Source organism: Talpa europaea (assembly GCF_964194135.1).
Source record: "Talpa europaea genome assembly, chromosome: 12".
NCBI lineage: Eukaryota > Metazoa > Chordata > Mammalia > Eulipotyphla > Talpidae > Talpa > Talpa europaea.
The window spans coordinates 94,321,663-94,345,883 of record NC_140079.1 but is presented as its reverse complement, the minus strand read 5'-3'; the positions used below and the strand labels follow the sequence as shown (position 1 = coordinate 94,345,883).

Genomic DNA, 24,221 nt, shown 5'->3' with positions numbered 1-24,221 from the left:
AGGAGTCCTTTTCCCTTTTCTTGGAGGATTGTGCAGAAGACCAAGATCTAGGCACAAGAGGATGCTACATTTTAAAAAAATAGTTATTTATGCATACAAAAACTGGGGTATAGGCAAGAGGTGTGGGGGATGTGTGAGAGGATTCGCAAGAGACAGAGTGTGGGGGACAGAACAGGCAGACTGACTGAAATCCACTGCTGAGGGGAGCAGCGGGGGAGACAGGAGATGTCTGCTGTGCTATGTGGGTCACCTCCCTGGCTGGAGATAGAACTCGTGCTACAGTGACTACAGGTAGCTTCATAGTGCTGTGTCTTAAACCTTTGCGCCACCAGGGAGGCCCAAGGATGCTGCATTTTGAAAGAAAAAAAAAATGATATAAGAAATTTATTAGGTGGGCTTAGTTTTCTGATCAGGTAGTAAATTCTTCAATGACATTATACCTAAAGACTTCAAAGTGCTTAAATACTTGCAATTGAACTGTGATTGCAATTGTTTGTTGTAGAACTTTAGAAAATGAAAATTACTAAAAAAAAAAAAAAAGAGAGAGATACTCATACCACTTTCATGTTACCAATGTAATATCACTTTTTTAAAAATAAAAATGTATTAATTTGCAATACTATATAAATTTTGGGAGTGCAGCTTTACAACTTGATATGTGTATAAACCTCACTTCACCCACCACCAAAATTCTAGTGCCCTTAGCCATGCTTTCCTCTTGCCTCCCTCCCCCACTTTTCATAGAGTCTAAGAGTTATTTTTGTTGTGATTTGTTAGTTTGTTTGCTTTGGTTATTTATATTCCACAGATGAGAGAAACCATCTGGTGTAATACCACCTTTAAAGAACTATTTTGAAAACCTCTAGTTGTTGGATTTTTTTTGGGGGGAGGGGGTTAATTTATTTACCAAGACCTCTGTTGAAAAAAATTGATAATGATGACTTTTCTTTCAGATTGTATACATTACAGCCTGTTAAAGTAAATCTAAAACATTTTATAATATACAAAAAATCATCTAGACTTATTCCATATCATGAAATAGTTTTGAGTATATTATTAGCGAATCATTTCATAAAGAATAAATTGTGATATGGTTTAAAAAATATATTTATGATCTGTTATAAATACATTCCTACATTATTTGCTTGGACTAGCCGGAAAATTACTACACACACACACACCCGTATCTATCCATATGTTGTTATTTTGAAAGCAGGTGTCTTGCAGAATTGGTACCGACTCTGGTAGACTTCTTTCTGGATACATGAGTAAGAATGCTTTATACAATTCCACAAGTCCCCACCTGCCACCCACCCTGGAGACCTTAAGCACTCTAATTTAATCGGCTTAGTCTGAAATATAACACCACCATTGTACTATATGCCTGGTATTTCTTAATCTTTTATTCAATGAATTGTGGGATTGTTTGGGGCAATGAGAAGCATTCTAACAAAGTTTTCCTTTATTCCAGTGCGCTCTGATGTACTGGCCATTTGTGCAGGTGAGTTTCAAGCTACTGAGAAGGGGGACTCAGGATTTTTGTCCATATGGACCCCTCACAGATTCTCCCTCTCTGTCTCTTGCAGCTGACCAACTTCGCCCTTATTCCCATTCGCTGGAGAACAGCTTACACCGGCTTCTTTGGCTTTTTCTGGGCCACCTTCCTTTGCTGCTCCCAACAGAGTGGTGACGGTACCTTGGAGTCAGTTTTCACCTCCCTTCATCTAAAGGACACCCATGCAGTAGAAGGGCCTCCAGAGAACTGAGAAGTCAGACTCCTAGAATGACTAAATCTTTTCCTTAAATGCAATTGATTGCTGTGGATAAAATACTCTCGTTACCTGTTATGTGCCCCATCTTGCAAATTTATTGTTCCATAGACTCCATTGCTTTTTATAAATTATAACATTCCACCTGTTTTATTTTTCTCCATCCTACTCTGAATGTATTATTTCTGTAGTATTTCCACTTTTCCAATACTTTGGCTCATATCAGTAACAGTGGCAAAATGGCATTTTGTAATTATTACTATTTCTATTCCATTATTTTAATGTCAATGGGTTTAAGAAAGTCCTATGTCAATTGAATACCTCTTTCTCCTAAAATCTCAGGTTATCACCCAAATGCTTTTGGATCAGATTCTCTTTTTTACCAAAAATAGTTCTTATCTAAGTCAATTACTATTTACATAGAATTCAATCAAGGAAAAATGGAACAATTTTTTTCTCCAAACTGCTATAACTTATCTGTTGTTATGCTGATACTACAACTTTTTAAGTACATTTTTGTATCATCAGCAACAAAAACAACAACAGTGTATCATCAGTGTCCCCTAGATAAAATGTATTTTATTGTTGTCTTCTACTTTTAAAATTTCCTAGGTACTTTTTAGTTAAGTTTTTAAATTTTTGAGCATATTCAGCTGACTAACATGCCCCATTTCCTAGACATGAAATATTCAAAACATTTGACTTCTTAAAGAAATATATTGAGTGAAGGTTCTTAAAATGTTAATATTTTTTTCTTCCTCCAGAAGGTAGAATTCCACTTTATAGGACTCCAGGGAAAATAGTTACCCCAATTTTACATTGATATTATGTTTCTAAAAATCAATGCTTTAAAATAAATATTGATAGATAATCCTTAAGGTAGACTCAAGAAACTCAATCTAGTTTTTCAGATTTACTCAGTTTGTCTAACCTCAAACCAGTGGGTTTATGAAATTGTTTGAATATCTCAAGTTTCAGCAAATTTTATCTAAGAATTACACTAGAATTCTGCTTCTAATGGAATATTTCACAAATTTAAAGACTTGAAACACTGAAATGTTCGTAAATTTATCTTGGCAATTTATGATTAAGATTCATTTAAGAATGTATACCTGAATTTCTTAAGCATGTGACTTCTACAATTTGTACTGTGAGTTTATATGTCATCATTATAACTTCTAAGCATACAATTTATTTGAATTTAATAGATATTAAATATTTTCCATCATTGAGACAATAGTAAAGAAATTTCTAGAGCATTAATTTTAAAATTATTTGTTTTGGCATTATTTTTAAAGTGGTTCATATAACAGAGAATCTATTTCACAATGCAAAAGTTACATTTTGTCATTCAGTATATTCAGAATAACTGTAGCAAGTTCTACCTGGCAGTGTTTAGATAAGGTTCAATATTGCTTTCATGATGCAAAAATAGTGTTTGTATTTTGTATAAAAATACTTGGGAAAACAGACTTTGTTTAGACTGTCAAAGGGGAAAAAGCTTATTTATAAAAGTTAGGGTATGATAGTCTTTACTCAGTAATGGGTTACTCTGTGTTGTCGAGAATACATGGAATACATATTCTCAGAATTTTTACAAATAATACACTTTGTATTTTTATGCACAAGTAATGATGTGTGTTAGTGCAGGAAATGGAAATTAATCAAAACGATGTATTGTTTATTTACAAATGCTGCTGTCCTTGGTAAAACACGTTTCAGGACCTTGAACCCACAGGCAGCCCTCTCTTTTCCTCCAGATTTGCCTGGCTTCTACAATTTGTTTAATGTTTGTGTGTTCTGATCCTGTGGTTGCTCAGGCAAAGGCCAAACCTAGAATTCATTTCCCTTAATAGAGTGAGACAGACCACATTTCCAAACGGTGTTACCCTAGCATATATAGAGAACAAAAGGGAAGTTTGGAAAATATCAAAAAGTATTTAAAAATTTGTAGAATACCAATTTCCGATTGTTAATAGCTTGACTGGGGTCACATATCCTATCCTGCATCCAGGCATTCGGAGTATTTACCCTTTAACTCCAAGGGCACCTTCTTGGCATTTCTTTCTGATTCCATTTTTGTCACTGATAATACCATCTTCCATCCACCACCAAGAAGCTGCCTTGACCCTGCTACCTTTAAGATCAAGAGAGTTTGAGTCCTGTCTTTGTGGAGTCTGGTTTCTATTTCTAGTCTTGGAGAGGGACCTCTTAACCAGATGGTGGAAAACTGATTTCTCCATGCAGGGGAGATCTTTCCTTCTACACAAATGAGTGCCAGCACCCTTACAATCCATCAATAGAACCATAGCTAAATGAAATAAACATGTAAGTAATCAATTAATGTTATGGGATGGCTGTTTTAGAGGTGTAAGGATAACTACATGGCGATAACTATGTTCAAGAAGTTTATGATCTATTGAGCATATAAATTTAAAAAATGACAATCGGGTGCTTAACACATCTGATCCAACCCATCAGTCACTGTTTAAACAGCATCTGTGACAAGCAGTCAATAGAAAGCTTGAACATTACTCAAATATTGCCTCCCAGTCCTGGGTTAGTGGCATAAGCAGTAAGTACTTTGAAGTCTTGGTGCTCTGGATAACCTGGGAAAACTTCCCAGAGGAGATGCCTGAGTCCAGAACAAAGGTTGTAAATTCACAAGACTACAGCCTGAACTGGGGTGGTGATGGTAGGATCAGATGAGACAAAATGAGATCTTGAAAGAGCAAAAAAAAAAAAGAGAAGGCATTTCATTTCTAACAGGGAAATTTCACTGACCAACTTTGAATAATGTACACGTGTCTATGCAGCTTACTTGGAATTAAGGCTCACACATAATGTGCAACTTACCTGTCTCCGTTTATAGGAAAATTAATGAAAATGATACTCTTTTATCTATATCATTGTTGGTTTTGTGAGTGAGAATTAGGCAATTTGAAAGTGCATGTGTTTAAAATGCTCTAATACCAAGTTTGAGAATGGTATGTGAAACCTTTTGTTTGTAACAAGATTTCCATATTTTCCTCAAAATCTTACAAGTGGACGAAGTGATTCGTTATTTGCCCACTTTACAGCCAGTGAAATTTGACATCTGGGGAGTCATACAAATGAAGGGTACTCTAGGATAACTTGAGCATTTTCTCCTATTGATGTTCTTTGGGCCAAAATTAGAAAACTGTTTAATGAATAAAAGAAATCATAGCTACTAAAAGTTTGAGTTCAAAGGGGAATTTTTTTTTACATCCTATTATTTCATTGATAGTTGCAATTTTGGTTTTTATTTTTAAATTTTTTTAAAAGCTTTTATTTATTTATGCATACAAGATCTGGGGTGTAGGCCAGAGGTGCGGGGTTGCGGGGTGATGAGAGGATTCACCAGAGACAGAGTGGGGAACAGAACAGGTGGATTGACTGAAGTACACTGCTGAGGGGAGCAGTGGGGAGACAGGAGAGGTCTGCTGTGCCATGTGCGTCAGCTCTTTGCCTGGGGATCAGGGATCTAGCTGCAGTGGCTGGGGTTTGCTTCATAGTGCTAAGACTTAACCCCTTGCAACACCAGGGAGGCCCAATTTTGGTTTTTAATACTTTGGCATTTTAGGTTGGAGCTAGATAGGGCCTCCAAGGTCAGTCATATAAACTCAGCTAACCAGTCAAATTGAAGGCCCACAATCTCTTTACTAGATACAGATTATCCACAACTACAATTTCCAGCTCATCTGCTATGCACTTCATTTGTTAGAAGTGTATTCTTGGCTCTGTAGATATTTTACTTTCAGTTCAGTGGAATTTTATGCGAATTTCTAGAGTTGTTTCTTGTTTTTTTAACCACAACAAATTATATCAGCACATGCCTAGCAATGGAACTGGAGGCAATTTTTGTTTGAAATTAGGTTCAACTTCTGGAAGTATTAGAAAGTTAATGGATTTTTGTGCCTGAAGATTTTGACCTTGCTTGGCTATATTTAGTCGAGGTTTACCCATAATGTTCAGAATCTAAAAGATTTAAAGCACAGAAAATGCAATTATAAAATATTGCATTTTTTTCTTTTAAGCTGTCAATAACCAATACATGAAGGGGGAAATCTGGAGTTTAAAGATAAAGTATGTACTTGAAGTTTAATGATAAAGAATACTAGAATTGAGAGTTCCAGGGCCTCCCTGATGGAGCAAGGGATTAAGTCTCAGCACTAAGAAGCTATCACCAGCCACTGCGGCTTGAGTTCGATCCCCGGCCAGGGAGCTACCCACATGGTGCAGCAGACCTCTCCTGTCTCCCCTCTGCTTCCCTCAGCAGTGTACTTCAGTGACTCCACCTGTTCTGTTCCCCACTCTGTCTCTGGTGATTCTTCTCACCCCCCACCTGTAGCCTGTACCCCAGTTCTTGTATGCATAAATAAATAAATCTTTAAAAAAAGAGAGAATTGAGGCAACCCAGTGAGGATTTCCAAGTGACTTCTCAAAAACCATCCCTTTTGAGCTTAAGTAGGAAAAAAAATTCAGTATTAAGATGAGGTGAACTTGAGTTTCAACTTCAAGTTACTGTGGCTGCCCTTCCTACCCTCCAGCGCACATGTGGTTTTTTTCTTTCCTTTTTTATTTATTTATTTATTTATACTAGAACCCAGGTACAGGCCAGATGCACAGGAGGGTGAGAGGATTCACCAGAGATAGAAAGGGGAACAGAACAGGCAGATTGACTGAAGTACACTGCTGAGGGGAGCAGCGGGCGAGACAGGAGATGTCTGCCTCTCCGTGTTGGATTCTCCCCAGCCGGCCAGGATTGATCCCACGCTGCAGAGGCCACGGACAGCTTCACAGCATGGTGCTCAACCGCCTCAGCCAACAGGGAGACCCACGTGTGTTTTGTTTTTTTTTTTCATCTTGAGTCTACTGATTTCTTTCATGATTTAAATTCTGTCCTACTATTTTGACCAAAGTAGATTGCCCTGAACACATTCAATGAAGGAACTGATCATTCCTGCTTGAAAAGTATGTTAGATTGTTTGGGAGTTAAGTTCAGTGAACATTTATACATTCATCCTGTTTATAAGCGAGGTCACTTAGATCATTCTGTGGCTATCCTTTCTGTATTTATTGCTTCTTCATTTTCGGTCCTTTCTGTTGTCTTAAGTTGTACCCTGAATGTTGGCAATAGAATGGGAATAGTAAGTTGCCACCAGGAAGTTAAATTGTCGAGTGGGAGATAGAATTTCCTTCACTGAACATAACAGTTATATAATAAACATATAATTTCTCCAGCTATAATTTGAGTTGGAGAAAACAAATAAACTACATGTAGAGTCCAGGTTTTTTGTTTGCTGAATTTTAGTGCATCATTCTAACCGAACACCTTCTATAAAAACACTGTCACTTGGAAACTCGAAATAAAAATACCAAATCAAAGTGAAAACATTGCTTGTTCACTTGATTTCTTTAATAGCTGACCTCTAAATTGACAGGAGAAAATCCTAGGGGGAAAGTGTTTGTGCGTTAAGGTTCTTCTAAATTATGGCTTTATTAAAGAAAAGTAGGGGAAAATTGTTTATGCAGGGGTTGAATGCCAGAGAAATGCTTAATAATATTTAGAGAACTTAATAAGGGGTGGTGACATATTAAATTAACATACTAAGCAGTCAGATATAAACTCACAGGGCAGAAATTACAATACGTCAAATTGCAGACTGATATTTCTCCATAATAACAGATAATACTAAAGTGAACCAAGATTTCCAGGCTTTTGGCTAACAATGAATTTGTGAGAATAGTATTTAGAGAATTTCCTTCAGGTGATGCATGAAATTTTGAATAGAGTTAATGATGGCCAGTAGATTATTTTACCTTCTGGAGGAAATTATAAAGAGCAATATACACATCTTGATTTATTTTTCAGTGGTTTGGAGCACCTATACTTTTACCTGAAGAAATGAAAAATTTTTCACTATTATCAAAAAAGGAGTATAAAATAGTCAATGCAAGCCAAAGGCTAAAGAAGACAATTTTTAAATGGGAATGTGTAGAAAGAAGAATCTTGAGCGATACAGGCAAAAGCTAAAAGCAAAAATCTATAATTTATTTTTTACTCCCCCTTTCTGTTTCTCTTACCATAAGCTGGTTTATTTATTGTCTCTTCAAGAACATCTGACATTTGCTTGTGTGTCTTCTTGTAGGATGTTATTTCCTTGTTTCCTTTTAATTCAAATTCTACTCATTAATTAAAACTTTTGCAGTTTTGTTTTTGTTTTTGCTAGATCAGTCTTCATCTGCTGATTGTGGGCAGTATAAGCTCCAAAGACTCTCCCTTTTGACCTTTGTCAGATTTAAGGAAAATTGGGCCCATCCACGTAGCATGATTTAGGGGATGGAGCCACAGATGGTGTCTGTCCTGTTGGAAAATGAAGGTGCAGGCAATGGGGAGAATGCCCAAGAGCTCCAGGGCATGAATCGAGGCTGGTGTTGACTCAGCCAGTGACTTGGGCCCTTGCAAGTGCAGTCTAGAGCTCATTCCAGCATGCCTGACTCAACTCCTCCCTGAACTATCTCTCCAGGCCCCATGCCGGTGGCAGAGCATTGTTCTAGAAGGTTCTCCTTGGTCCCTTCTTTCCATTCACTTCTCTCTGTTAAGGAATCCATCTCCCAGGGCAAGGTAATTAACTCTCATTTATTCTTCACAAAACTGTTAATCATTGCAGAAACTATATTCTGAGCTCTTTGGAACTTGACTTTAGGTCCTTAGAGCTAGGTTTTTGGACTGTAAGAACTATTTAAAAGATATTTTTTCATGATGCGTTTCCAAAGTCTGTTTTGAAATCCAAAAGCTAATCATTGTCTGAGTCCCCCCCCCCTTTTTTTTATTTTTAAATTTTTTTTATTTTTTTTATTAGATAATAAAATTTATTTTTTTATTGTTATATTCCCCATACAATTGCAGTCCCCCCATTCTGACCCCAATCCCTCCCCTCCCGCCCCCGCCCCCCTAAAAGTGTCTCTGGTTCATAGTTTTTTGTTGATTTTGATTTTCACTTTCTTATAGTTATTCATTTTCCTGGTCCCTTATTTAAGTTTTCTAGATTCCTGCTATGAGTGAAACCATCCGGTATTTTTCTTTTTCTTTTTGGCTTATTTCGCTGAGCATGATCCCTTCCAGCACCATCCATGTTGCTGCAAATTGCATGTGTTTATCTTCTTTGAATGCTGAGTAATATTCCATGGTATATATGTACCACATCTTCTTGATCCAGTCATCTATTTTTGGGCATTTGGGCTGTTTCCAAAGCTTAGCTATTGTAAACAGTGCTGCTATAAACATAGGGGTGCAGGTGTTCTTTGGAATTGATGTTTCTGTGTCCTTTGGGTAAATACCTAGGAGTGGAATTGCTGGATCATATGGAAGCTCTATGTTTAGTAGGTCCAGAAATCTCCACACAGCTTTCCACAGTGGTTGGACCAGTTTGCACTCCCACCAACAGTGCAGAAGAGTTCCTTTTTCTCCACACCCTCGCCAACATTTGTTGTTGCTAGTTTTTTTAATATGTGCCATTCTCACTGGTGTAAGATGGTATCTCATGGTAGTTTTGATTTGCATTTCCCTGATGACAAGTGATGTTGAACATTTTTTCATATGCCTGTTGGCCATTTGCATTTCCTCTTCAGAGAAGTTTCTTTTTAGCTCTTCTGCCCATTTTTTGACTGGATTATTTTCTTTGTTGTTGTTGAGTCTCATCAGCTCTTTGCAGATTTTTGTGATCAGTCCTTTATCATTAGTGTTGGGTGCAAAAATGTCCCCCCCCCTTTTTTTTTTTTCTGTATCTTATTTCTCCTGGGCTACTGGGGCTGGAAAAGGGCCGTGTTGATAATAACTGGTGGTAGGGAACTATAAAATAATTCAATGTAGTACTTACAATTGATACATTCATTTATCTATTCATTCAACAAATATTTATTGAATTGAGTACCTACTATATTTTAAAGCTCATTCCCAATCCCTTTTCCACAAAACTAAGCCTGCTGCTCTAGTCTTTTTTTTTTTTTTTTAAAGATTTATCTATTTATACAAGAACCAGGGTATAGGCCAGATGTGCAGGAGGGTGAGAGGATTCACCAGAGACAGAGTGGGGAACAGAACAGGCAGACTGACAAAATACACTGCTGAGGGGAGCAGCGGGTGAGACAGGAGAGGTCTGCTGCATCCTGTGGGATTCTCACTGGCCAGTGGGGATCGAACCTGTGCTGCAGAGGCTGCAGACAGCTTCACAGTGCGGTGCTCAACCGTCTTCACCACCAGGGAGGCCCCTGCTCTAGTCTTTATTGAACTTTTTTTCTTCTGATTCTAAGAGCATTTATAACCTGTACCATACAATCTAGCACTTAGTTATATACTATTTTGTATTGGAAGTCATCTGACATGTATTTTATTTTCTCTCAACCACACTGAAGCTCATGAAGTGAAGGACTATGCTTTATATTTATTCTGTATCCTTCCAGCCTAATGCCTGCCCGAAAGAGTTCAATTGGTTGATTTCTGTGTAAATGGGTACTGACATTGGCATGAGTTGCATTCATGCATAAAAACCTCCTGAACTAAAGAAAGCATATTCCTTTAACTCTGCTAGCTAGTGTAATAAGTAATATGCCCTTACTTATTACCTCAAACATGTGGGGAAAGTAGGAGAGAGAAGGCATATGTTGGGAACTGAGATAGAGGACTATTCTCCACTGGGATCATTGTACCTTTTAGGTACAATAGCTAAATTTAGCAAATAAAAATACAAGGCACCCAACTAAATTTGAATTTCAGATAAACAACACATTTTCTTAGTGTAAGTATGTCCCAATGTTGCGTCTGTGGCATATGAATAAAAATTGTTGTTTATCTGAAATTCATGTGTAACTGAAATTTCTGTACTTTACCTGGTAAACCCACACTCAGGGGATTTTGGCAATATCCAGAGACAGTTTTGGAGGGAGGTACTATTGGCATCTAATGGGTAGAAGCAGGGATTCTGCCAAACATCCTAAATAGTGTCAGGGACCCTGCAACAGAGAATTACCTGGCTCTAAATATCAATTGCGGGCCTCCCCGGTGGCGCAGCAGTTGAATGCTGGGTTGCGAAGCTGCCCTCAGCCTCTGCAGCACCAGTTCGATCCCTGGCTGCTCCCCGGCAACCGGAGGAGGGTCCCACATGGCGCGCAAACCTCTCATGCCGCCCGCTGCTCCCCTCAGCAGTGTACTTCGGTCCTTCTTCCTGCTCTGCTCCCCGCTCTGGCTCTGGTGAATTCTCTCACCTTCCCACGCTTCTGACTGTACCCAGTGCTTGTATAAACAAGAAATAAATAAATCTTTAAAAAAAAAATATCAATTGCACCAAGTTGGGAAACTTCTATAGGATACAAAGAACATAGCTCCAGGTTATCTTTTCTTAAGGTATTTGACCTTTTAAAGGGTTTATAAAAATATTTGAAACTTGAGGTGTGTATGTGTGTATACACACGTCTTCAAAATACAAAAAGAAAAAATCCAGGAAATAAAAATGAGTAAGTTTTTTATTCTGTCTTTAAAATAGAATATAATGTTGACCAAGTCACCTGCAGCAGCTCAATATGTATAGTTATGCTATCTATATTAAATATAATGTGGAATGTGGATGCATTTCATACTATGTAGGGTAATTTTTTAAAAGAAAGAATGTCAAACTCTTTGGAAGTTTTCCTAACAATTTAAAAATAGCTCTACTTAAGCCAGGCAGGATCTAAAATATTGTTTCTAGGTTGGTGCATGGAGGAATAAGTGATATTTCGAGATATGGAAGATACTAGAATGCAAGGTCCATTTAAAGATCGCAGTTGAGATATTTAAGGAAGACTTGGGTGACACCACCAGTCTGATCAGATAGTCAAAGACAGAACTTAGAGGCAAAGGAGAAAAAAAAGCTATCTGGGACTTGGGAAGTGGAGGCATTGTGTAGAGGGAAGTGGACTGGTCTCTGTCACTGAAGCAGTATTTGATTTGGACATCTTTTTTAAAGCAGGACTGCAAAATATTACAGCATAAATGAGACAAATATTTTTTGTCATTGTCTTGTTAAACTGATTAATATAGACAATGTGTCTGCAAAATCCCATTTGTAAAGGTTTTGGACTTCATGCAATTCATTATTTGTCATGATTGCGATGTTGCTCTTTCATTAGAGGTTGTGCTGGCAGGGTGGCCTTTCAGAATCTCTTGTTTTCATCTAGATTCTTTATCTTCCACAGGAATAATATTTGGATGAACAAATTGGCAAATTTGACTCTCAGTCTAAACAGAGAATGTGGTAGGAGTGGAAATAGAGTTAAGTCTGTACAGTAGTAGAGCAGGTGAAAAAGGTAGTGGCTTGGACTAAATAATTGTTGAATAGATAAATAAATAATTGGTACACCCGACATTTATGTGGAAGAAGTGACTGAATTACGTCTCCAGACCCCGAGGAGTTTAAAAAAAATAAAAATATGTCATGGTTGGCGGTTCGCGAGGCGGGCGCGAGATCCCTTCCCTAAAATGGCGGCCTCCAAGGACGGTTGTGACTTTGGTGAAGAGGCCGCGGGGAACAGGCCGCGGCTCCATCTGGGGATTCCTGAAGCCGTGTTTCTGGAAGACATCAATTCCTTCATGAAACAGCCTGGGAATGAGACGGTGACCTCTGTGCTGAAGAAGCTGGATGAACAGTACCAGAAGTATAAGTTTATGGAACTGAACCTCGCTCAAAAGAAAAAGAGACTAAAAGGCCAGATTCCTGAAATCCAGCAGACTTTAGACATTCTAAAATACATGCGGAAGAAAAAAGAGTCTACTGATTCACTGGAGACCAGGTTTTTACTCGCAAATAACCTGTACTGCAAGGCTTTAGTGCTCCCTACCAATAACGTGTGTCTCTGGCTGGGGGCTAATGTAATGCTTGAATATGATACTGATGAAGCTCAGGCACTGTTGGAAAAGAACTTATCGACTGCCACAACCAACTTTAATTCCCTTGAGGAAGACCTTGACTTTCTTCGAGATCAACTTACTACCACAGAAGTCAACATGTCCAGGGTTTATAACTGGGATGTGCAGAGAAGAAACAAAGATGGCTCTACCAAGAACAAAGCATAATGCTGGCAACTAAAACTGTGGTATTTTACATGCTCAAAGTTTATCCTTAAAGGCTGGCATAATTTTGAATGATTTTTAACAGCAAGGGCAATAATTAAAACTTTCAAAAAGAGATGAACAAAACATTGCATGCTTATTAGTTTCAAATATTTTATGAAATTAGAAGTTTTGGCTCCCCCACATTTCCAAAAAGATAAATGCAGATTTCATCTTTTTTTTTCTTTTTCTCATAAGAAAAATCGTCAGTGAAATGGCTGAAAACTTTGGGGTATGCTATGAAAGTTGAATTCTGGTCATGTTTGAATTCTGCACAGTTTACTTTTTTTTTACTTTTTCTTTGTTGGCTGACACTCTAACTTGTGGTTAAACCAGTTTCCCCAGTAGGGGAAAACAGTTTGAATATTTGCAAACTTGTTTTTCTTTAATACTTGTGGGGGCTTTCTGGTGTTCTGTGGTTATCTATATCTCATGTAAATGGAGTATCACAAATTACTGCTTAGCCAATAACCATTTATTATAACAGTCTGTACTTTCCAGGAAATGGTAATTTGCCTTCCTAAACAGTGTCTTTGCTGAAGGGCCTCTTGTTCAACATGAATAATAAAATTACTCTTAGCTAAGGTGGTTTTGTATTTCTTAACAATTCAAAGCAGCGAAATGGTAAAACTAAGACACACATAAGTGTGTAATGGTTGAAAATAGTTATGAGCCTTTTCTATTCATGATAAAACCTCCTAGGACTAGTACAAAATCCCTGGGGAAGCTCTTGGTGGAGTGGCCAGTACTGGGTAACACACTTTCCGGTAAAAACACAAATGTGTTATTCCTTCTCCATAGAGTAAAAAGTATACTTATGTAATGTTTTGTATCTGTGTTGCATATATTAAAATAGTGAAGTAAAAAAAATCATGCTGGGTCTGCCATACTTTCAGCAATTCAGAGCAAATATTCTTCCATAACGTGACTGCACAAGCTTTCAGCCAGAAACCTAGAGGCTCATGTCATAATTCTTGTCTTAGTCTGGTTAGAAGTAAATATCACTTAACATATGCAGCCCGCAGCCCAGCGGACAGGTCTTTTAAAAACATTCCTTTCACTGGGGAAAATGGCCAAAGCTGTCCAAGGATTAGAGACTCTTGAGCTAAGTAGATAGTGCTCAGATTAACCAAACATTTTTCAAGACTTCAATTTCATTTTCTTCCATACAGACTCAAGGAGCTGGTGCTATTTAAAGAGTGTTTTCTCTGCTCTGCTAGGTGTGAGGGTATGAGCAGTATGAGGATAAACACTTTTATAAAGACCAATGTCATTCCAGATATAATTTTGGATGCTAGTGAGAATGAAGGCATTGGTATTCAGCAGTCAACAGTTGCTTATCCAACAATAAAGTAGTTGCAGTTAATTCCATTTTTTTGCATCCCATGCTTCTCCCTGCCCCTCACCCTCAATGGCTACAAAGATGAAATTGCTGACATTCTAGGTTGATAGTTGCAAATGAATGACAAATCTGGGCCAACAGAAGGCTTTCTTAAGGCACCCACAAGACTTGGGGAATTTTTTAATTAAAAATCTGGGTTTCTGGCCCATTTTAAAAGATGGGACAATCAGGTCTATGGTTGCTATGGTCCTTCATTAAGATTATACTCAGTGTCTGTTTCCATTACGAAGTTCAGGACAGACTTCACCGCCTTACAACCTGCCCAATGCATTCATTTCCATTACCCACGAGGCTCTGCAGACTATGATTTGTAACCCCTGTTATTGGTGGTATAATACACTGGCAAAATTGACCAGATGATCAACTAAGCATTAATTATAAGCTTAGTTGGTAAAAAAACATAATGTAATAAAGTGACATCGTGCTATGACACCATTGCTTGCATCTGTCTGCTGGTGTAATGGACTTGTTGGTCAGAGATGGTCTAGTTCTCTTTCTCACTATTTACCGCATGTTTTATTAATAGTGGTAACATTTCATGTGCTACAGGGTGATTCAGCTTTTCTATTCCACTTCTCATGGCAACAACAAATATCTTCCTTCTGAGTCAGCATTACCTAGATGCTACTGCTAACCAAAATTAGACCACATATTTACAACGCCATAAATATGAGCAGTTAAAATTTTCTTAATATTAATTGCAACATAGCTTGTATAATTACCCCATGTTCTGTGATCTAGGTATGGCGTCTACAGAGCCAGAGGAGGAAATGTAACAGCATTTTCTCTGTTTTGCAAGCATCATTACATTATAATGAATAGGTAATATTAAATTGGGCTGATGAGTCATATTACAGTAATCCAATATCTCCCTTGTAAAGTCCCTGAGGTTTACACAAGGAAATCTTTTCAAATAACAAGAAGAGTGATTCTGAGACATGTGCCTCTCAGCTTCCCAGCCTTTATTTACTACTTGTGTGATCCTGGGTAAGGAGCTTAACCTTTCACAACCTCATTGTATTCAGGATTAAGTGAGATCACACACATGTGAAAACTTGAAGGACACTGCTTGACACATAGGCTCAATCAATGTCAGTATCCTTTTAATAGAAATCAATTCTTAAGCACAAAATGACAGAATAGAATAGCCATTCTCTTGAGTCATTTTCACTATGAAGTAGTGGATGGCATTCTGTATGTACGGTGGGGGACACATCTTGACTAGATTTAAGGGGTGGGGGGAGATTGATTTTTTTTTCCCTTCTACTCCACCAGGACACTTTAGTTAGCATTTCTTTTTTTGAATTGGCCAAAAGTTACAGCAGAGTGCTAATTCAGTTACATTAAGCTTGTTTATCTTATGAATACCTCAGACCAGTGAGAGTTTCTGTTTTCGTATTACCCAATGTCATGAAATTCTTTTTACTTTTTGCAATAATTTCTATAACTTTGGATTTTTCTATTTTGTTCATTAACATCAGTTCATTAACATTTAAGCTGTCTCTGTCTGGTGCTATGCTAGGTAAAAATGATGCCTGAAAAGGAGTTATAGAAGGAATCTGTTCTCCATTTGCTTAAGGTCTAGTAGACAGACTTACAGGCCAAGCTCAGTCCACACTTAATGCAGACTAATCATTTGCTATTGCAGCTCTGATCATTTTAAAGTGATTAGAACACATTTGGACTCTGTGTGTGCACATGTAGACCCACATAATTCACATGTAAACATGTGAATTATAATACATTGTAGTAGTGTGTTGTACACTCTTCTGATGCATGTAATTTGCCATGATATTTCTGGAGGATGAGATTTATAAAAAATAACTGCCTTTGTAAATGTACATATCCTTTGATTCAACAATTTCACTATAAGGAATTCATTGACAGGGAGTAAAGGACAGAATCACAAGTTTGCTTCTTACAGTCTTGATGATAATCTCAAGAAGTTGGGAATAACCTAATTGCCCCTCAGACCAAGGAGATTGGGTATATAAATTATTCTGCAGGCAGCAGTAAACCAATGGAGGTTTCTAAGCACAAGAGTGGCATTAGATGTGTGTATGTGTGCATGTTTAAGATAATTTTAGAAGCAGTATGAGAATGGTCTCAGTGGGGAAAACCCAGAAAAGATGGTTTTTGCAACACTCTAGATAAAAGATGATGCAGAATTGAGCTAAAGCAAGGCAGTGGGAATGGAGAGGACAATTGGGTTCGGGAGAGAGTTTCGAGTAGACTCTATCAGACTGGGTATATGGACAAGGGTATGGAATATGGGAGAGTCAGATATTGAGGATAAATCTGAGATTTCTAATTTAGATAGAGCAGATTTCGGGGGGGGGTTGTGGAGAATAAGGCTTATGATTTTGAACATGTTCAGGTTGAGGTTATTAATCCTTCCTCCAGGACATTGCTTTGGTGATTTCTTGAGTAGACAGGAAAACTTTGAGAGGTGATGTGGACTATGGTTCAGTGTTTGGGCTGGCCGAGATTGAATGCAGGCTCTGTCACCTTTTAGCGAGTGGCTTATTCAACCTCTCTAAACTAAAGGCCTGGTCTCAGAGCATACCGTTCAGAGCACGGCATTAAATAGGGTAAGTCTTGTAAAGTTCCCCATACAGAGGAACCACTCAGTAAATGCCAGCTTTAAAAAACAGGAAGTGCCATACTTGAGAGAGTCCTCGCATGCCCTGGGATGTTCTCCAGACTCCCTCCCCACTGTAATAACTTCAGTGGTCAGCATGGCCAACCTGATCCCAGGCCATTTACGCTGGGGGCCAAATGGGGGTTTCCTAACAGACGCAGGATTTCAGGCCCTAAGGCCCAAGTAGGTATTTCCTCACCTTCTTTTCTCTCTCCCAAGCCTCCTTTGAGAGCAATACCTAATGTGCTTTCTGGAACACTTTTTAACTCTATTTTCTCTTTCATTTCTACTTCCTTCTTTTTCAATTTTCCTAAGATTATTGAATGTTTCCAAGGAGTGGGTGAAAATGCACAGAAGGTCTTGGGCTGGCGATGTGGATTAGAAGCCAGTAGTGCTGAGGCCACAACAAAGATAGGCTCAGCTAGGAAGGGGGTGAAGAAGGAGAAGAGAAGATGGAAGGGGATAAATATTGGAGAAACATAACTGAAGGGACTCAATAATGGAGAAGGGAAGGCAGAATAGTAGCAGTGGGAACCAAGAGAAACAGGAGAGGGCAGTGTCCTGGAGGCCAAGTGGGAAGGGACTTCAGAATAGGGTCTGGCGCAAGAGTTTGCATTTTTTGGGGGGAGAGATTAAATAGGATAGCGCTGAAAAGAAGAGACAAATAGGTCATTAGGGATCTTAGAGCAATTTCAGTGGAATGGAGTGTAAATGAGTGACTTGCCCAAGGTCGTGCAACTTAGTGGTGGAAACAGGACTACAAACTTGGGTGGCTGGTGTCCAGAACCCAAGTTATAATCTACTGCCAAAGTTTTTTACGTGACCTCTAAAATATTAGTAGTGTGTCTTGTATGTATTGGAGACTAATGGTAGGTCATTTCATTGTACAGAAAGAAACATTGAAAACCAAGTTCATATTTATTTCTTTTAAGATTTATTTCATTTATTTATGCATACAAGAACTGGGGTATAAGCCAGAGGTGCGGGGAGGGTGAAAAGGACTCATCAGAGACAGAGTGGGGAGCAGAACAGGCGGTTTGACTGAAATACATTGCTGAGGGGAGCAGCAGGCAAGACAGGAGATGTCTGCTGAGCCATGTGGGTCAGCTCCCCAGCAGGAGATCAAACTCATGCTGCAGTGGCTGCTGATAGCTTCATAGAGCTGACTTAACCCTTTGTGCCACCAGGGAGGCCCCCAAGCTCATGTTTATACCCTTAATTCCACATGCACTTCCCCCTAAGGTCTGTTGACATTTTGGTTCATTGTACTCCGTGTGTATTTATTTTAGATGCTTAAGAAACATATCCAGACTTACGTGATGAAAGCCTCGTCCCCCTCTGACCCCTATCATTGACCACAGGTTTACAAGCAGAAGAAAATGACAAAACACCCCTGTTTTGATGAGAGACAAGAGCTGTGATAATCCCACATGATGAAAATGTTAATGTCAGGACAAGGGACAAGGGATAAGCTCCTGGTCTGTGCATGAAGCAGGCAAACTACTGTAGTTCTCAAGTCTTCTAGTATTGTCTTTGTGCGTGTCTTTCACTATTTCCTGATACTCCTTTCAATATATCTGCTCATCATCCATACAGGAATGCATTCCTCCTGGATAGTGCTGCTCTTTTGGAGGGATTCTGCCAAACTAGGCATATTAGTATGACAAATGCAATGACTATACAGTGTTGCATATTGTAGAATATGTGTGTAAAGTAAATGTTAATATTTTGATGATTACAGCACCACATTTCACCCAACTTAACTACAAGTAGTGATAACAATTGTGATATTAATAATAACAAATGACATTTATTCAATAGTCTCTGCCCCATGTTACATAATTAGTTCCAGTTTACAGGAAGGAAAATTGACTCTTGGAGAACTTCTGTGGTTGGTTTAAGGTGCTGTAGCTACTCAAGTATGGAGTTGGGATCTTCACTGCTCTAGCCCTGGCTTCAGGGTGATGGCCTTAACTTCTAGATTTTTTTCTTCTGAATCTTAAAATTAATATCTGTTGTCATACAAATAGTGGTTTCTAGAATTTTCATTTTCTAGAAGCTACACTTATACTTCTTTGAGTTACTGAAAGATTTCCCCCTCTCTGCATTTGACTTTTCATTGAAACACAGATAAATTCCTCTCTGGTTGCTCCCACTGTTTCTACCACCCCAGAATGACTGACAGGCTGTGATTCAGCCAGAACACGAGGCATAGAGCCATACTAGTTCTTTTTTTTTTTTAAGATTTATTTATTTATGCATACAAGAGCTGGGGTACAGGCCAGAGGTGTGGGGGGTGAGAGGATTCACCAGAGGCAGAATGGGGAACAGAACAGGCAGACTGACTGAAATTCACTGCTAAGGGAAGCAGTGGGCAAGTCAGGAGAGGTCTGCTGCGCCATGTGGGTAGCTCCCCGACCGGCCAGGGGATCGAACCCATGCTGTAGAGGCTGCAGACAGCTCCATAGGTTGTGTCTTAACCCCTTGCACCACCAGGGAGGCCTCTTTTTGTTTCTTAAGATTTATTTATTTATGCATACAAGAACAGGGGTACAGGCCAGAGGTGCAGGGGGTAAGAGGGTTCATCAGAGACATAATGGGGAACAGAACAGGCAGATTGACTGAAATACACTGCTGAGGGGAACAGTGGGAGAGTCAGGAGAGGTCTATCTCGCCATGTGGGTAGCTGCCTGGCCGGTTGGGGATCGAACTCGTGCTGCAGAGGCTGCAGACAGCTTCACAGCGCTGTGCTTAACCCCTTGCACCACCAGAGAGGTCTAGAGCTATACTAGTTGTAAGAGGCATTCCATTTAAATGGTTGGCATCTTCTTTCCCTGAAATATTTCTGATTTTCTGAATGTTTTTCAGGCATCCAAGATAGACAAGGTCGGCAAATGATGTTTTAATGAAAGGATCCTCTGGTAGGAGAAATAGGGAATGTTAGGGGAGGAGCCCATTTTGTGAGAGTAAAAGAAGCTTGAACGAGATGAATGCATATCCACATCCACACTTTCACCTTTTCTCCCCGATTTAAAATAGAATGAAAGGCACATCATGGGAACAGGAAATGATCCTTCTGATGCCTTTTCACAATAGAAACCTTTTACAATGGAAAATGTTACTCTCTTTGCCAGGTAGAGAAGCATATATTCCCATGTATATATAGCCTATTTTCTAGTAGCAAGATGGCCAATTCAGCAATCCCCCATGATAAAGCTAGTCCTAGTACATGGACAGCGAGGGACAGATGATGGGCAGGGTAGGGTGGTGGTGGTGGTGGGGAGGTGTTTTCCCTGCTTATTTTTTTTCTGAATTGGACCAATGCAATGGAGCAATTCATTGGGGGATTCCTGGGATCATTGTTGCTGTTTTGGAAATTCCAAGGAGCCACAGGCTCCCAAGTGCTCCCCGTCAACATACAAGCTGGAATGGACAAACATTGTCAAGGTGATATCAGCCCCCAGCCAGGCCCAGGACAACTTCAGACTAAGTGACCCTACTCTCGGGATTCCCTGTTTACCAGCTACACGGGCTGACCCCTAGTCATTTCCTTAACCTCGAAATTGTGTGCTGTATTTGAAATGTTTAAACACCGCTCAGTGTCATTGTTTTGGTAGTAGCTTTATTGAGACATAATTCACATGCATAAAAATCTTTTTAAAGGCTACAATTCTAGTATATTTCTAGAGTTAGGCAACCATCATTGCTACAATTTTAGAACATCTTCTCTAGCCAAGAAGGCTAGAGACTGTACTGACTGACTGTCACCCCTTCCCCCCAGTATTTCTCTATAAATTTGCTGTGATATGCTTTTACTACAGATTTTAGACTTTCTTTATAAATGGAATCACAGAATATGTGGTCCATTATAACCAATGTCTTTCTCTTAGTGCTGTGTTTTCAAGATTTATCCCTGTTGTAGCCTGTATCTGCACTTTCTTCCTTTTTACTAATAAATAATAGTCCCCTGTATGGATATAACACATTTTATTTCTCATCATCAGTTAATGCACATTTGGATTGTTTCCACCCTTTTTTGGCTATTGTGAATAATTCTGTAATGATCCTCATGTACATGTTTTTGTATGGATGGAGTTTTCATTTTTCTTGGGTGTATATTCAGGAGTGGAACAGCTGGGTCATATGGTAACTCTGTTTACCCTTTTAAGGTAAACACAGATCAGACTGTTTTCAAAGTGGTTGTACCAACATACATTTCCATCAGCAATTTATGAGGGTTCCAAATTCTCTACTCCATGTCATTTTAATAGGTTTCTGATTGGATGTTGGAGACTTTATTTAGTAGATGTCTCAAAACTCAAAACAGCTAGCACAATAAAATAATGATGACCACCACTCAGTATGGAGGTCCTCGTTTGTGCTGTAATGTGTGATTGCATTTAAGGATCACTAGAGTCCTCTGGGAGAGATGGTGCCATTGGAATTCTAAAGATGAAGTGAACAAAGCTCAGAGACATTAAGTGACATGCCACATGGGGTCCCACAGGTGGCAGAGTCAGGACTCAAACTCAGATCCTCCAGATTTCAAAGCCTGCATTTTGGAAAACCTTGCTTTTCTGATGAGCTCAGTGTCATGTGCATTTGAAACTGTCAACATCCTTGATAAAGAATCAAATTACCAAGATGATATTACATTATTTTCCTTTCCTTTTCTTGTTTTCTTTTTAAAAAATGAAGTTTTTTTTAAGATTTATTTATTTATGCATACAAGAACTGGGGTACAGGTCAGAGGTGTGGGAGGTGGGAGGATTCACCAGAGACAGAGTGGGGAACAAAACAGGCAGATTGACCGCAGTACACTGCTGAGGGGAGCAGTGGGCGAGACAGGAGAGGTCTGCTGCACCATGTGGGTTTCTCCCTGGCTGGGAATCAAACTTGTGCTGCAGTGGCTGCGGATAGCTTCATAGATGCAACCTAACCCCTTGTGCCACCAGGGAGGCCCTATTTTCCTTTTCAATCAACCAAAATGACAGTTATGAAAGTCTTACCTCAATCCCTGCTGCACTGACACTGTAATCATCCAGCATCCTTTCATGTCCTTGGGATACGTACCAGAGCCAGGCACCTAGCCAGGATGAGGACTGGAGAGACCATTTAATAATGCCACGCAGATGGTCACTTCAGCCAGTTATTCAGTTTGAAGCATTATCACCCTAAACTAATGCAAACAGACAGGGTTGTGGGCACTGCTGTGGCAGAGATGGCTTTGTCCTCTGGGATAACAGAATTGTATTACTCATACATTTTTAGAAATGGGATTTAGCCGGTTTTGAATTGTAAAACATGTTCAGAATAAATGGTTGGAAAAGTCAGAAAAGAAAAAAAGAAAAGATCCCTCCCAAATCTCAACTCTTAGAAACAACAACTGTTAATATTTTTGTGTTTTTTACTTCTCCTCTTTTTTTATTTAAAAACATTGATTTTCCTCCCCCTCCATTATAAAGATAACACATAGATGTAGGAACATGTTCCTATCGATGTAGGAACAATGGAGAATTTTAATGAAACATTATTTATTATCACGACTTTCATAAACCTTTGGCATACATCATTTCAATGTTTTGTTTGACTCGATATGTGTGCCTGTGTGTGTGTGTGTGTGTGTGTGTGGATATGTGTACATGACAAAATTGAAATCACAGTATTTTTCGATTCCTTTCTAACCATTATCATTCTATGAAATGCTTAATATGATTGTGATCACAGTGTACTCTTGGTTGTAACCAAAAGATCAAGAACAATAGCTTATACTTAATGTTACATTTTGTATCTTACTTTTCCTCTTATCTTTTGATTAACATTGTGTGGTAATGTTTTTCTCATGACATTTCGAACTCTTTGTGAACATCATTTTAAATAAGTATGACATTACATTGAAGGCATTCAATTACATAACGGTCACTTCCATTTGTAGGATATTAGATTTTTTCCAGTGCTTCCACTTTCAACATAAGTGTTAAGACATGTCTGTATATAGGTACTTTCTAGCATTTCAAATATTTTTGTAGGGTAGATTCCCAGGAGTTAAATTATTGAATCTGGTAAGTCTGGCTATTAATTTTTCTTCTGTTTCTTTTTAGAAAAAAATTGTGAAATAGTTCAACATACAGAAAAACAAAGAGAATGGCATGGATATGACAAAGATTCCCAAACCCACCAATCACCTATTTTTAAAGGGTTATACATCCTTTTAGTTAATTAGTTGTTTTATACTGAGATCATTTCTATGCAGTAAAGGGTATCTCAATGAATATTCATCTCTGTCTCTTTAGATACACATGTCAATATATATTGCATATATACCCAAACACACATGCACATACCACTGTGTCACTAATCAGATCATACAATTCTATTATTTCCATCCCCTCTTTCATTTCCTCTGTAGTAACCTTACCCCAAGTAATAATTACTCTAACGTTAACCACTTTAGATAGATTTTGGGTCCTTTGGGATTTTATATGAATGGAATCATTTCATATGAACTCTTTTGCATCTAGTTTCTTTTGCTAATATTATGCCTGTAAGATTTATCCATTTTATTGATAAGTAGTTTGAGCTTTTCCACTGCTGTGGCTATAATCATAAATACAACATGTAGCAAGTGTTAGGAGCGATATGGAGAAATTGGATCCCTTATATACTAATTTCTGGTGGGAATATAAAATGGTTCAGTCACTGTGGAAAACAGATAAGCAGGTTACCATGTGATCCAACAATTTACATAACAGAATTACCATATGATCTGGCAATTTCACTCTTTAAGTATTTTAAACAGGAACTCAAATTTGTATACAAACGCCCCTACTAGCATTATTCACAATAACCAAAAGGTGAAAACAATTTAGATGTAGATTAATTGGTGAATGGGTAAACAAAATGTGATATATCCATATAATGGAATATTATTCAGCCCTAAAAAGAAGAGCAGTACTAACACATGCTACAAAATAAAAACAGTATGCTAAGTGAAAGATGCTAGACACATAAGGACACAAATCATATGATTCCATTCATGTGTAATAATTGGAAAATCCATAGAGAAAGAAAAGATCCAGGTAAATCCATGGAGAGTGAAAAGATTGGGGGTTGCAAGGACTGGCAAGGGAAATGTGGGATAAATGTTTAACAGGTGTGGGGTTTCCTTTAATGGGTAGCTTTTGGGATTTTACATATCCTTCTATTACAAAACAATGAAGGTATTATTCTTCCATATTA

At 38.5% G+C, this 24,221-nt stretch overlaps 2 protein-coding genes across 2 annotated transcripts in view; both read left to right on the top strand.

Annotated features, from left to right (window-relative positions):
* The window catches only part of LOC311181130 (bMERB domain-containing protein 1), a gene marked incomplete at both ends in the record, with an annotated part of 111,483 nt that overhangs the window by 4,292 nt on the left and 82,970 nt on the right, over positions 1-24,221 (top strand). The gene's annotated exons all lie outside the window — the stretch shown is intronic.
* Positions 12,310-12,903, top strand: LOC311181129 (prefoldin subunit 3-like; the record flags this gene model as incomplete). Its single annotated transcript, XM_084249375.1, has 1 exon — positions 12,310-12,903. One exon carries the CDS (start codon positions 12,310-12,312, stop codon positions 12,901-12,903), a length of 594 nt encoding a protein of 197 aa, XP_084105501.1.